The following is a 16,180-nucleotide window of genomic DNA, read 5'->3' on the forward strand; positions in this document are numbered from 1 at the left end:
GATTTATTGTAATCTGGAACCTTTAGATATGCCCTACTACTAATAGCTATTACTTATTAAGTCCTTTTCTTGTGCTTTGGCTAAGCTCTTTGCATTGATTATCTCATTTAATCTTCATAACAATTTAAGAGGTAAGTATTCTCGTTATGAGGAAATGGAACGGAGACATATCAGCTTGGCCAAGGCTGCACATCTGGTATACAGAGTGGAGCTAAAACTTAAATTATTATTTTTTAACTTTTTTTCTTCTTTTTGTTTACTATAATATAGTAGTTTCTATCTCATTTTGATTCTACTTGCTTCATTTTGAATTTAAAACCAGTGTAGACATCCTCATACTCAGAGAGGGTGATTTCTATTTGAATCATAGATTGATCATTGATGAGAATGTTAAAATATCCTCCAGCTGACAACTGACCCTTATGGAATGAACACTCCTTATGATATTTTGCCAGGTTGAGGTAGAATGCTTGGTAAATCTTTCTTGGGGATGGTATTTTACATTTAAAAGTAGGAAATGTTGCCTATTACCAAATGATTACTTTGTTGAGCACTAGAAACTTTTTAGAGTAGTTAATAACAAAACATTTGTGAATGGCAAGTAGCTAAAAGTAGGTAAATCTTAGATATTTTAAATTGAGACTACCAGTGTATTTCATAGCACTTTGCCAAATCTAGATTTGGTACTGTTTTGCTAGCTATCATAAACTATTGATGATATTGTAACCCTGTTACATGGTTTTCCTTTGAAAATGATGGAATTCCGTATTCTCCCTTTTGTGACTCTTCTATAATATATATTTTTTCCCTTTGCCTAAATTTAGATTTAGAATTATGAAGCCAAATTTCTCTTATGGAGTGCTAGACCTAGTGTACTTTGTTAAGTAGACTTATCAACTTTGCATTTCAGTAGCACATGAGTGATATTAAAAGAATGATTCAATTAATTTTCACAGGGTAATGTACATTCAAGTCTTCATGAGTCGGAAGGACTCGATGGCAGCTGGTTTGGTTTTGGTTTTTATGTATCAGAGGGAACAGTCACATGTCTTTGATCAAGAAGTGAAAGGATAATAGCTACTTTTAATATAGTCTAATATATGTTAATCATATTTATCTGGAAGAAATGTCATGTTTACACTTATGCTTTACCTGAAAATTGGCTAAAAATGATATACAGTATTTGATGCCTTATTTTTTAAAAATAGCAATTTAAGTGATCAAATCTTAATATGATTTCATTGATCTCAGTACCTTTTGCAGCATTTAGTGACTTTCCTAATGTGTAACCACCTACCAAGGTGTTCCTCGTGAGTAAAAGGTAATTGTGTGACCAGCTAATTCGCAGGAAATGTTGGGATATGATTAGTCCAGGTGAAAATCAAAAATTTTTTATATAAAATGCATGGAAAGTAGCACAATATAAAGATGGCTCCATTTACATAATGTTGATGTGCTTGTAATTTATTGTAGTGGCTTGGTTATAGACTAAATTACGGGCCAATGGAAAATTAGTTGGTCTCAGTAATTACTGCTAAATGGTCATTTGAAAATACTTAGTTGGTGAAAATACTCTGTCATCTGAAGTCATAAGTATTCAGTAAATATCAGTTACCAATTTATACATGTTGTCTTATTTAATCCTTATAACAATTCAGTGAGTTGAGAATATTATCCTGATTTTACAGATCAAGAAACAGAAGCTTAGTGAAGTTAAGTAACGCATTTAAGGTAACTCATAGAGCCAGGATTCCAACCAAACATTTATGACCACAGGACCCAGGTTCTCAACTAGTAGACTAGGTTATAGTCCAGGTAAAAATCAGAACTGAGATCTAACTTTAGAGCTATGTTCTCAACCACAATGAACTTTTCATTAAAATATTTTAAATATCAAATAGTGGCCAAATTTAAAGTATTTTGCTTCTGGAATAGCATGCAGTTTCACTATTCATGCCAATTAAAATATAACTCACTTAGTTTCACCCCACTAATTTAGGATTTGTGATAATTTAATGTGATGTATAGAATAAAAAAGCTATGCCTTTTTAACTTGAGATCTTGCCACTGTCATTTAAATAAGATATTGGTGGGAATGGGAAATGATAGAATTTAATTTATCTTGTCGAGCAGAGGTCATGAGACTCTTTTTTTGTAAAGAGCCAGATACTAAATATAGCAAATGGCTTTGAGGGCCATATGGTCTGACTTACCTCTTCAAAAGTAGCTATAGAAATATATAAACAAATGTTCATAACTATGTTCCAAGAAAGCTATTTATAAAAGCAGGCAGCTGCCTGAATTTGGCATATTTGCCAACCCCTGTTATAGACAATCTTGTAATTTCTGCAACTAAAAAATAAGATTTACTTATTATTATTATTTATGTGGAAAAGAAATTTGCCAAAACGATAACAGTAGCATAAAGGAGAATGGCAGTGGTACCTAAAAGTAAAGAACACTTTTTCAGCATTTCTATGACTACCTTGATTAATTACTTCATAAATTATTTGATAGTTACAGAATATTCTTACTCATTCATTTCTGAAAGTTATCAATTTTTTTCTCTTGAAAAACAAATTTGCAATTTGGAGTTTTAACTAATTTGGGTGAACTTTCTTTTCTTTATCATAAGTTAAGAATGTTTACTGTAAAAAGACATGACATAATTGGGTGATGATTTATTTTATTAAATTTATTTTGAAGAGAATTTGACATCAGTAGATAAACTTAGATCATGGCTTATGAAAACATGCAGTTGAATTGTAGGCTTAGAAACGGAGTACTCTGCTGTAGTCAGTTTTCAGTGTTAAGATTTCTTGTTACAGGCAGTTTTGACCTTACAATGCCTTGTGGTGCCACAAAACTTTAATAAATGTAAGTCATTTGTGATACTGGCTAATGTGGTATATTGAATGCTAAATCTAATATATACTTAATCTTTTCAGAGATTCGTCAGCGAACTGCAGCTCAAAGAAACCTTTCCCCAGCACCAGCAACTGCTAACCAGGGCCCTCCTCCACAAGTTCCAGTGTCTCCTGGACCACCAAAGGACACTTCTGCCCCTGGTGGACCCCCAGAAAGAACTGTTACTCCAGCTTTACTATCAAATGTGCTACCAAGACGTCTTGGATCCCCTGCTACTTCGGTGCCTGGAATGGGTAAACAGAGCACTTAACGTTATTTACAGTTTGTATTGTTTTCTCTGGTTACCAATAAAACGGGCCATTTTCAGACAGTATGGAAATGGCGTTTCATTTGAAAATAGCAGAGCAGTTATCTGATTAAGCAGGAGTTCCATATTCAATTAGCCATAACTCTTTACAGCTGGCACCTTGTGATACTGAAACCTATTTCTTGAGCTCATTTAACTGTTACGGCTTCTTTGTTTAAATGGCAATAAAACTTTGTAGTATTCTATAGTCAACAGTATAGCATATCTTTTTGTATTCAATTTTAGAATGGCTCCAGGTTTATCTAAACTGGAGATAGAAGAATACACTTTTAGAATATATTCATGTTTTTTGCTAAACCCTAAACATATATTTTTAAACATGACAATTACTTAACATATTTCAGGAAGAATATTCCTGCATGGTGGTGTACAATACTACTTTTGCTAGTATAGACTGGTAGATTTTTCTTTTTTTTCAGTCATAGAACATTAGTATTTTCTGATAGATACTTTAGTATAAAGTCCTATCATGTTAACATACTGCCTTTACTACTGTCTTTTTTCTTTAGATTTCTTTTTTTCCCAGTGTGGTAGATCTCTAGAGGAAGATGCCATTTTGGAGTTTATCAGATTACCCTGAAATTTTCTTCTGGAGTGTGACTGGGGCACGAAAGCCCACTGCTTTAGCAGATCGCAATATTTTATGTAGATTTCCATGTCAGAGTATTGAATATGACAGTAAATTATTTGTCTTATTTTGGAATGTTTAGTTCTAATATTGCTTTGCTATTTCATGACTAGTTACTAACATATAACTTATGAGGCTAGGTAGTAGTAGATATCAGGTAGTCAGGGCATTTATGGAGTAAAATCAATGAGCAATTTATTGCAGTACATTTTTTCACCTGTTTTTCCCTCCAAATAAGTGGCATAAGATTTTAGAAAACTAGAAAACTTAAATTTATAAACAAATTAAGAAAGCTGACTACAAATGAAATGTGCACAAATCTTATAACTTTTAAAGTAGTTATTTTAAAAATACTTTTAAACTCAGCATAATGATATCTCTATAAGGCAGTCATATGTTTTATGAAACTGAGAAAAGTTAAATCAATTGAAAATTATTCATCTTTCAGTATTTATCTGGTTGATTTGAACTACCCATGATTTGTAAACTAAAGTTTCTAGTTGTTTAATGAAAGAACATTTTTTTCTGTGAGAATATATCAATTATATACACTTGTGTATATAACTAGTTATAAAGAAATAGAAGTTTAGCAACTAATGTATAGCAACAAAAACTGTATTGCAGATGTACGGATAGGGTTGTACAAGGACTAATGGCCTAAATTTCATGATCACGTAAACATACATATTCTGCTAAAGTTACTAATTAATTTCTGTGTGAAAGACTGTTTAAGTTGTACATTGCCAAAAATATGAATGAGCTAAGTGATTTCTTATAGAGAAGATTAATAATTCATTTTTTCATTATACCATATTTGTGGAAGAGAATCAATTTAATGTGTACTACCACAGGGTACCCATATGTTTGAAAATTAATAACCAGCAGGTATTTGATAATTTGCCAAGCTGTGTAAAAATGACCAGTATTCCTACAATGATTGCTTTTGATGTTTGTATTAATTACTGTTGTCTATAACAGCATGACTGTGAAGATGTGTTATTTTGAAAGTTATCAGTATGCAAAGAATTTAAGATGTTTTTATGAAATCTGTTGTCATGTTTTATGTATCCAGATTCTTTTATGGACATTTTCATTTTAAAAATGTAGAAGTAGAATACTCAAGCAAAAGATAAGTTTGAGTTAAATTCTCTCTCAAAATCTAATTTGGCATGTCTTTTCAATTTGAAAATTTGGTAATGAGGGATGACACCTAATATCTGCATTCAAATTTATTTTTGATGGTAATGATTGAATAATGATATTAGCACAAGTAAACCAACAACTTATCTGAAGAAACTGTAAAAATGTACTTGATTTGTAATACTAAGAATTCATTCTAGAACCTAAATTTCATTTCATAGGTATAATTTTGTTATCAGTTGCCCTTTTTTAGGTGGTAACAGCTTCTGGGTTTGTGATTATTTATAAAGTAATTCTCTTTTTTCTTATTCCTTTAAAATATTAATACAGTAAGCTACCCCAAAGCCAGTCTTGAATGCTTTAAAGTTTTTGTCACAGCCATTTTGAAAACTTTGTATCCTTATATCACAAGAGTTGTTACAGCAGGGCCTTATTTTGTTTGAGTCTTCTACGAGATTGCAATGTAAACCTCCATTGCTGCCCCCCCCATATTATGTTCATCCTACCTCAGTTACAATGGCAGACATTACATTTTATTTATTTATTATCTCACTTCCTTCTTAGTGCCTTCTAGGTTGTCTCTCAATTCAAAATACCTACTGCTAACAGTTCTCTTTCAATTTTCAGAGATTTTGGAGATATAATTCATAAAATTTGAATTTGTAACTTTTTATTGATACTGCTTTTATGTAATGTAAATCATTATATAAATTCTATGATTTCTTCTTCCACTCCACACTCCCCATTAGTCTCTTCTGATACTGCCTAATATTATATGAAACAGCATATCTCTTGATTTATTTTGTTGTTGCTAGTTGCTGCCAAGTCAGCTCTGACTCATGGCAACACCATGTACAACAGAACAAAGTGTTGCTTGGTCCTGCACCACCTTCATAATCTTTGGTATGCGGAAGTCCTAGTAGTGAAGTGCTTAACTATTTGTGCTACCCAGGGACTCCTTATATACAGACATACCTTGGAGATATTGCGGGTTCAGTTCCAGACTGCCGCAATTAGAGCAAATATTGCAATAAAGCAAGTCACATGAATTTTTTGATTTCTCAGTGCATATAAAAGTTATATTTATACTATACTGTAGTCTGTTAAGTGTGTAATAGCATTATGTCTAAAAAACAATGTACATACTTTAATTAAAAACTACTGCTAAAAATGCCTTTAGCAACTTGTAATGTTTTTGCTGGTGGAGGGTCTTGCTTCGCTATTGATGACTGCTGACTGATTAGGGTGGTGGTTGCTGAAGCTTGGGTTGGCTTTCGCAGTTACTTAAAATAAGACAACAGTGAACTTTGCCGCATTGATTGACTCTTCCTTTCATGAAAGATTTCTCTGTAGCGTGCAGTGCTGTTTGATAGCATTTTACCCACTGTAAAACTTCTTTCAAAATTGGAGTGAATTCTCTGAAACGCTGCCTCTGTTTTATCTACTAAGTTTATGTAACATTCTAAATCCTTTGTTGTCTTTTCAACAATGTTCATAGCATCTTCACCAGGAGTACATTCCATCTCAAGAAACCACTTTCTTTGCTCACCCATGAGAATCAACTCCTCGCCCATTAAAGTTTTATCATGAGATTGCAGCAATTCAGTTATATTTTCAGACTCCACTTCTAATTCTAGTTCTCTTGCTATTTACAACACATCTGCAGTTACTTCCTCCACTGAAGTCTTGAACCTCTCAAAGTCATCCATGACGGTTGGAATCAACTTCTTCCAAACTCCTGTTAATGTTGATATTTTGACCTCCTCCCATGAATCATAAATGTTCTTAGTGGCATCTAGAATGGTGAATCCTTTCCATAAGGTTTTCAATTTACTTTGCGCAGATGCATCAGAAGAATCATTGTCTGTGGCAGCTATAGCCTAATGAAATGTATTTCTTAAATATTAAGACTTGAAAGTTGAAATTACTCTGTGGTCCATGAGCTGCAGAATGGATATTGTGTTAGCAGGCGTGAAAACATTAATGTCCTTGTACATCTCCATGAGAGCTCTTGGGTAACCAGGTGCATTGTCAATGAGCAGTAATGTTTTGAAAGGAATCTTTTTTTCTGAGCAGTAGATCTCAGCAGATCTCAACAGGGCTTAAAATATTCAGTAAATCATGTTGTAAACAGATGTGCTGTCATGTAGGCTTTTTTGTTCCATTTATAGAGCATAGGCAAAGTAGATTACCATAATTCTTAAGGGCCTTAGAATTTTTGGAATGGTAAATGAGCATTGGCTTCAACTTAAAGTGACCAGCTTCATTAGCCCCTAACAAGAAAGTCAGCCTGTCCTTTGAAGCTTTGAAGCCAGGCATTGACTTCTCTCTAGCTATGAAAGTCCTAGATGGCGTCTTCTTCCAATATAAAGCTGTTTCATCTACATTGAAAAGCTGTTGTTTAGTGTAGCCACCTTCATCAATTAGCTAGATCTTCTGGATACCTTGCTTCAGCTTCTACCTCAGCGCTTGGTGCTTCACCTGCACTTTTATGTTATGGAGATGACTTTTTTCCTTAAACCTCGTGAACCAATCTCTGCTAGCTTCAAACTTTTCTTCTGCAGCTTCCTCACCTCTTTCAGCCTTCAAAGAATTGAAGAGAATTAGCACCTTCCTCTGGATTAGGGTTCAGCTTATGGCAATGTTGTGGCTTATTTGTTCTTCTGTCCAGACCACTGAACTTTCTCCATGTCAGCTTTCTCTTTATTTCCCCTAATTAGTGTGGCTAAAGGTATCAATTTTATTGATTTTCTGAAAGAACCCCGCTTTTCTCTATTGTTTCTGTGTTTTCTATTTTATTGATTTCCTTTCTGATCTTTATTATTTCCTTTATTCTGTTTTCGTTGGGTTTCATTTACTCTTTTTTTCTAGTTTCTTAAGGCGGAAGTTGACGTCATGAGTTTTAGACTTCTTACAGTTATTTGCTGTTATAAAATTTCCTCTATCTACTGCATTAGTTACATAACGTAAATTTTGATATGTTGTTTTTTCATTTTCATTGAGTTCAAAATTCTAACTTTCCTTTTGATTTTTCTTTGAATGCTGGGTTATTTAGATCTATGTTATTTAGTCTCCAAATGTTTGAAAAATTTCCAGATATCTTTGTGTTACTTATTTCTAATTCTATTGTGGTCAGAAAACATACTTTGTATTATGTGAATCCTCTTAAATGTATTGATACTTGTTTTATTCCCCAGAATATCATCTGTTTTGGTAAATGTTCTGTGTTCACTTGAAAAGATATTTGCCGTATTTTTACACAAAAAAACCCTTCCGTGTTTGCCAATTTCACCCACCCCCTAGGAGGTATTTTTGTAAATGCAGTATGTTAATTTTTGTTTTCAGCAACATGTAAAAAGAAATTGGTATAATGGTGCTTATGAAAATATCTTGCAGGGAGAGGGCATGGTTGGCAAATAAATATAGAAAGCACATATTCTGTTCCTGTTAGAGTGGCTGTAGATGTCAATTAGGTCAAATTGGTAGTAGATAGTGTTGTTAAAGTCTCTATATCCTTACTAATTTTCTGTCTGCTTGTTCTATCAATTACTGAGAGAAAGATGTTGAAATCTCCGACTATAATTTTGTATTTGTCTCTTTCTTGCAGTTCTGTCAGGTTTTGTTTCATGTATTTTGAAGCTCTAAACACATATATGTTACGAGTGTTATATCCTGTGGATGAATTAACTCCTCTGTCATTATGAAATTACCATTTTTATCTCTGGTATTCTTTGCTCTAAAAGCTACTCTGTCTGATATTAATACACCCACTCCAGACTTTCTTTTGAAATTAATGTTAGCATATTATATTTATTTGCTATCATTTTACTTTTAAATTAAACCTTTTTGTTACTTTATAGTTAAAATGGTTTTCTTGTTGGCAGCATATAATTGGGTCTTGCTTTAATATACAGTCTGATAATCTCTGCCTCTTAATTAGGGTATTCAGGCCATTTAGATTTAATGTAATGATTGATTTATTTGGGTTTGGGTTTAAATCTTCCACATTGCTATTTTTTTTTATTTGTCCTATCCGTTCTGGTACCCTTTTCCTTGCTTTCTTACTTATTTTTGATTGAGTATTTTTTATGATTTCATTTTATGTTCCTTTTTGCCTTATTAGCTATAACATTTTGTCATGTTATTTTAGTGGTTGCTTTTGGGTTTATAGTATATGTATCTTTAATTTATCATGGTTCACCTTCAAGTGATATACCATTTTACACATAGTTTAAGAATCTCACTACAGTATGCTTACATTTCTTCTCTCCTGGCCTTTGTGCTATTGTTGTCATACATTTTACTTCTACCTATGTTATAAACTGTACAATAAATTGTATTTTTTTTAAACTTTTCATATTAAACTTTATTGATGTTTTATAGCTTCACATTGAGATTTTACAATGCTGTCTTTTTTTCCCCAAACATTTTATTGTGCTTTAGGTGAAAGTTTATAGAGCATATTAGTTTCCCACTCAAAAAATTTATACACAAATTGTTTTGTGACAGTGGTTGCAGTCCCTGCAATATGTCAGCGCTCTCCCCCTTTCCCCCCTGGATTCCCTGTTTCCATTCATCTGATATTCTTGTCTTTCAGTGGCTTCCTTTGCCTTAGCCAAGTTGTGCTGACTTTCCCTATATTGTGTATTGCCTTTCCCTTCACCAAAGTTAATACATGTCTACTATCTAGTTAGTGGTTTCGCCTTCCCACCCTTTCCCTCCCTCCCTGGTAACCCTCAAAGATTGTTTTTTTCTGCAGTGTAAACATTTTCTTAAATTTTTATAGTAGTGGTCTCTACAATATTTGTCCTTTTGTGATTAACTTATTTCACTGAGCATAATGCCCTCCAGATTCATCCATTTTCTGAGCTGTTTCGTGGATTTTATCATTGTTCTTTATTGTTGCATAATATTCCATTATGTACCATAATTTGTTTATCCATTCACCTATTGATGGCACTTAGGTTATTTCCATCCTTTTACTATTGTAAATAATGCTACAGTGAACATGGATATGCATATGTCTATTCACGTGACAGCTCTTATTCCTCAGAGTGGGATGAAGGGATCATATGGTATTTGTATTTCTAGCTTTTTAAGGAAGTGCCATATTGTTTTCCATAGTGGTTGTACCATTTTACATTCCCACCAGCAGTGTATGAGAGTTCCAGTCTCCCCACAACCTCGTCAGCATTTATTATTTTCTGGTTTTTCGATCAGTGCCATTCTTGCAGGGGTGAGATGGTATCTCGTCATGGTTTTGATTTGTATCTCTGATGGCTATTGATCGCAAGTATCTTTTCATGTATTTGTTGGCCGCCTGAATGTCCTCTCTGGTGAAGTGAGTATATTGTTATTATGTTTCCTTTAAGTAGTCAATGATCTTTTAAAGAGATTTAAATAATAAAAAAAGTCTTTTATATTTACTCACATGATAAATATTTCAGATGTTCTTCATTCTTTTGTATAGAGCCAGTTTTCCATCTGGTGTTATTTTTCTTCTGCTTGAGGGACTTCTTTTAACTGAAGAATTTCTCTTTAACATTTTTTTAGTGCAGTTCTGCTGATAAATTCTTTCAGCTTTTATATGTCTGAAAAATCTTCATTTTGCCTTCATTAAGAAGATATTTTTATTGTAGTTTAATAGTCTTTGTTTCAGAACTTTAAAGAAGTTTCACTGTCTTCTGGCTTGCATCTTTTCTGTTAAGAAATCTGTCCTCGTTCTTATCTCTTTCTCTGTACATAATGTATCTTTTTCTGCTTGCTTTTAAGACTTTTTCTTTATCACTGATTTTTAGCAATTTGATTATGCTGTGTCATGGTGCAGTGTATATGTTTCTTGTGCTTAGGGTTTGTTGAGATTTTTGGATCTTTGGGTTTTTAGCTTTAATCAAATTTGAAAAATTTTTGTGCATTATTTCTTCAGATAATTTTCTTTGCCCTCCTCTTTCCTCTTCTTCATGGACTCCAGTTATACATATATTAGGCTGCTTGAGATTGTTCCACAACTTGCTGATGATTTATCTAAAAATAAATAAAATTATTCTTTTCTCTGTGTATCATTGTATATGGGTTCTATTGTTATGTCTTCAGATTCACTAATCCTTGTGTTTTTTTTTTGCAATGTCTAATCTGTTCATCCCATCTGTTAATTTTTTATCTCAGACATTATAGTTTCATCTGTAGAAGTTCAGTTGTGTCTTTTTCAATATCTTCCACGTCTCTACTTAACATATTGACCTTTCCTCTAGATTCTTGAACATATGGCATATAGCCATAATAAGCATTTTAATGTCTTTTGTCTACTAATTCTATCATTTATGTCATTTCTGGGTCAATTTTGATTGATTTTTCTCCTCATATGGTTTATATTTTCCTGGTTATTTACATGCCTGGTAATTTTTGATCCAGTGCCAGACATTGTGAATTTTACCTTATTGGATACTGACTATTTTTGTATTCCTATAAATATTCTTGAGCTTTGTTTTGAGATGCAGCTTAAGTTTTTTGGAAAAAAAAAATGATCTTTTCAGGGCTTCTTTTAAGCTTTTTAGGGAGGGATCAGAGCAGTATTTAGATTAGGTCTATCGAGGCAAAACCCTCTGAATACTCTACCCAACAACCTGCAAGATACGGCTGATGGGAACAGGCACTATTCCAGGCCCTGTGTGAGCACTGTTTCCTTTAATCCTTTTGAATGGTTCTTCCTCTATCTTCAGGTAGTTTTCGTACATACATGTGCTGATCAGTACTCTGCTGGATTCTCTAGGGGGACCTCTGCAGATCTTTGGTGTTGTTTCTATGTGTATTCTTTCCTCTGTGGTACTCTTTCCTCCGAACTCTAGCTGCATTGGCCTACCCAGAATTCCAGCTCTATCTCTTCAACTCAGCAAGACTACTGCACTTCTTCACCTGGTTCTACCTTCCTGTGTCACTGCCTGGAAACTCTCTCTAGGCAGTAAGCTGGGGCAATTGTAGGCTTCATCTTATTTGTTTTTCATCTCCCAGGGATTGTTGTCCTATATTGCTTGATATCCGGTATCTTTAAAATCATTGCTTCATATATTTTGCCCAATTTTTTAATTGTTTCAGGCAGGAGTGTAAATTTGGCCCCAGTTCCTCTGTTATGACCCAAAGAGGAAGTTCCTTAATTTATTACATAAACTCTTAAAAGCTGGGGAGTCTAGAATTAGTTTATGCAAGACCCAACACAGTTTCATTTCCTAATAGAGTATGTTGGTGATTCTTATATAGCACATAGTTAAATAATTTTTTTTTGTAGTGCAGTATTTTTAATGAAAATTTGAATGCATCAAAGAGATTTGTAAGAATTAATGTTTTGTAAAAATCTTTTAAAAATTCCCAAGCGTAAATATTTCTTGGTAACGAAATTAAATTTTACAGTTATATTTATGTATTTGGCAGGTCTTCATCCTCCAGGTCCACCTTTAGCAAGACCCATTCTCCCTCGAGAACGAGGTGCTCTGGATAGAATTGTTGAATATTTAGTTGGTGATGGTCCACAGAACAGGTAATTTTTACTAGGATGGTAGATGAATGCAGATAAAAAATATGTTCATTGGTCAGGGTGTTTATGTGTGTGCTAGACATTCTACAGTTTTGTGGCTTCTATTTCCTAATTTTAGAACTTCATGGAGTATTTTATAGCCTTGGAAAAGCATACACACTCAGTTGTTTTTATCAGGAGTTTGGATAAAGTAGTCTAGATAAAATCCCTTTGGAAAAAAATAATATTAGCCCTACTATAAGTTTATTTTTATGCTTTGAGAGTGTAAAAATAGTGAAAACCTGGTAGAATGTAAGAAATGGAGTTTTATAGATGTCAGTACTGGACTTGGTGATGGTGATAATTTTAATAACAATGAGGATGATTTACATGTATTTAGCACTTACAGTTCTCAAAATGCTTTTCCAATTATTATTTGATCCTCATAATAACTCTAGGAAGATAAGCATAATATAAACAGAGCTATTGCCATAGCATTGACTTATAAAAAATGTATGCGATAGTAAAGTAAGATATCTGACAAGTTTACTGGTTAATATCATTTGATAAAGGAAAGGGTCCAGAATTTAATGTTAATACAATAAATTGTATGTTATTCAAAACAGATGGAATGAAGTTTGATAGCATCAAGTATTTGTTAAGTACATACACAAAGAATAGAAAAAGTGTATAAATTGAAAATGAGGAAGATGTTTAACTGGAAAAGGTATTTGAATCATGATATACAGAAATTAACCTTTGGACTGGACTAAACAAAATTACATTTCTTTACTGCAAGACTTCTCAGAGGCTTTAATAATATTCATTGAAGGGTTCTATCTTTTCCAGTCTTATCTGACCACAGATTTGGGGGCTGTCATCTCAAGGAATATACTTTGAGGAGCACTGAAAAGTAAATGTTCTGTTAACAGATGTGTTTCTGCTAACTTCCAAACCAAACCCGTTGCCATGAAGTTGATTCCTACTCGTAGCAACCCTGTAGGACCAAGTAGAACTGCCCCTTAGGGTTTCCAAGTCTGTAATCTTTGTGGAAGCAGACTGCCACATCTTTCTCCTGCAAAGCAGTTGGTGGGTTCGAACCACGGGCCTTTTGGTTAGCTGCCAAACATGTAACCACTGCACCACTAGGGCTCCTTTCTGGTAACTTAATCAAGATCTATTCATTTATCTGTTACCTAGTTTATTTTAATTTGATGTATAAGTTAAATTTTAAAATGATTGGAATTATGACTTTATAAAACATGTTTAATGATTATTGTTTATGGTTTACTAAGTAACATCTAATTTGGTATGGCATATTTAGTTATGTTAAAATATACATTAGCCATGATGGCTAAAGTAGCTTCTCTCTTGAGCTTTGTCTGTGTTTGTAACTGGTCTGTTCGTTTTTCCTTTTTGTGTAGGTATGCCCTTATATGTCAGCAGTGTTTTTCTCATAATGGCATGGCTTTGAAAGAAGAATTTGAATACATTGGTAAGAATTATTGAGCATTTTGATTTAAAATATTTTACTTTTAAATATTTTATCCGATGCCAGTGGTTAAGAGCTTGGCTGTTAACCAAAACGTTGGCAGTTCAGATCTACCAGCGGCTTCTTGGAAACCGTATGGGGCAGGTTTACTCTGTCCTATAGGGTCGCTGTAAATTGGAATCGACTTGATGACAATGGGTTTTTTAATGCCACTTTCCATGTAATGTCAGTTTGTTATAGATACTGTCCCTGTATAGGTACCCTGGTAGTGCAGTGGTTAAAGCACTTGGCTGCTAACTGAAAGGTCAGTGGTTTGAACACATCAGCTACTCCTTGGGAGAAAAATGTGGCAGTCTGCTTCCATAAAAATTACAGCCTTGGAAATCCCTATGGGGTCACTATGAGTCGGAATTGACTTGACAGCAGTGGGTTTGGTTTTTTGGGTTTTATCTCTGAATGCGTGTGTCAGGCATATTTTTCTTATCTTAGCACTCAAAACAAAGCAGGTCTTAGAAGACAACTCAGGTTTCTTCCTCATAACAATGCTCAAACTCTAGGCCAATTGTTCTCAAAGCTCACTGTGCATCAAAATCCCCAAAGAGCTTTTAAAATTGATGACGCCCATGACATACCTACGAAGAGTCTGATGTCATTGATCTAGGGTAGTGTCCAGGCATCAGCATTTTCTTCTCAGCTCTGAAGATGATTCTTATGTGTAGCTACTATTAAAAACTACTGTACTAAACTAATTATGCTTCTGAAATATGATGTATCACATTTTTACTTTGATGTGAGCAAGGTTCTGGATATTTAAAATACCTAGTAATTTTGGTGACTAGGTCATTATTAATATTGCTTTGCTATTAATTAACCTGCTACGTAACTTACTATGCCTTTTTAGCTTTGAAATTAGTATGCTTATTCTAATAATAGTTAGAAAATGTGCCTTAAAATTAACTTTAGGTAGAACATGTGTCATCATAATGATATTAAAACAACACGTGAGTTTCAGAAGGAATAAATAACTTTTGAAGGGTTCTTTGACTATTTGCAATAGTAATCTTAATAAGTTATCTAATTAGTCCTTGAACTTTCTTTGGTTTGTAGTTTTGTTTATTTTTTAATTTTTTTCTCTAGCCTTTCGGTGTGCCTACTGTTTTTTCTTGAATCCGGCAAGAAAAACCAGGCCCCAGGCTCCAAGACTTCCAGAGTTCAGTTTCGAGAAGAGGCAGGCAGTGGAAGGCTCCAGTTCAGCTGGTACCTCACCATCAGGAAGTGCGCTTCCATCAGAAAACCAATTCAGTGAAGGTATGAATATATTACCTTAAAAGTTTTTTCTCTTAATAAAATGTGCTATTTAACAATAAAAGCATAGTGCTTTTATTCTTATAAGAATGGATTAATTAATCGATTTTGCAGCATACATGTATTAGCTATTACTCTGATACGGTAGTCTCCTGTGTCGTCGTAATGATGTGCTTCAGTTTTAAAATGGTGGTTCTACTGTGATAAGCAGCATCTTGCAACAGCTAGATAAACATTGCTTATGTATTGACCTCTTGTAGTAACTGTTGGGAGATTTGACTAGTGATGTTTTCATGGAATCATTTTTTTCAAATTATCTCAGTGAAGCAGATTGAGAACTATGGAACATCTACTCATAAAGGTAACATTCTTATAAGATTTGTGATTAACATTGATTAAGATAGGTTTGCATCGACCACATGAATTGTTAGAAATTACCAGAAAGCAGAAAACTTTGGAACTGGAAAGTCATCCTCGCATAGGACTGATGTTCTTTTGAAACAAAAATTTATAGAGGCCTGTGAGATTAACATTACCGATGATGGGGTGCATGCCTTTGATATAAAATCAACCTCATTTTAGAGAAGCAGAATTTGTCAGAGTTGATGGGTTTTAGAAGTCATCTTGCAATTGCCTTAGGAATTCTAGAGGCGATGTCATGAAAAATTGGAAAAGATGAGATGGAGGATCTGACTATTAATTGCCAACTGTTTCTTGCTATTCGTATTAAGCCAATATAACTATTTTTGTTCAGCAATTCTGAATTATGAAGATTGCTAAAATTATGGCGCAGGGGGGCGACTTCCGGCAAAATGGCACTCTAGGCAGAAGCACCATGCTGTCCCTCCACAGCAAAGATCCAAAAAACTAAGC

The 16,180-nt window shown here is 33.8% G+C and overlaps 1 protein-coding gene across 6 annotated transcripts in view; it reads left to right on the plus strand.

Moving 5' to 3' along the window:
- Positions 1–16,180, plus strand: part of LNPK (lunapark, ER junction formation factor) — a 113,783-nt gene that overhangs the window by 65,109 nt on the left and 32,494 nt on the right. For 5 of the 6 annotated variants that reach the window (XR_002823963.1, XM_004375485.2, XM_023730547.1 and 2 more), the window contains 4 exons: positions 2,949–3,161; positions 12,429–12,534; positions 13,935–14,005; positions 15,140–15,310. Coding sequence is in view for 5 of the 6 variants with exons in the window: in XM_004375485.2 (XP_004375542.1) it covers positions 2,949–3,161; positions 12,429–12,534; positions 13,935–14,005; positions 15,140–15,310 (561 nt within the window). In the remaining variant the exon portion in view is untranslated. Of the gene's footprint in view, positions 1–2,948; positions 3,162–12,428; positions 12,535–13,934; positions 14,006–15,139; positions 15,311–16,061 lie in introns of all 6 variants that reach the window. The other variant, XM_023730549.1, reaches the window with a different exon arrangement.

This window comes from Trichechus manatus, unplaced genomic scaffold (assembly GCF_000243295.1).
Source record: "Trichechus manatus latirostris isolate Lorelei unplaced genomic scaffold, TriManLat1.0 scaffold00037, whole genome shotgun sequence".
Classification (NCBI taxonomy): domain Eukaryota; kingdom Metazoa; phylum Chordata; class Mammalia; order Sirenia; family Trichechidae; genus Trichechus; species Trichechus manatus.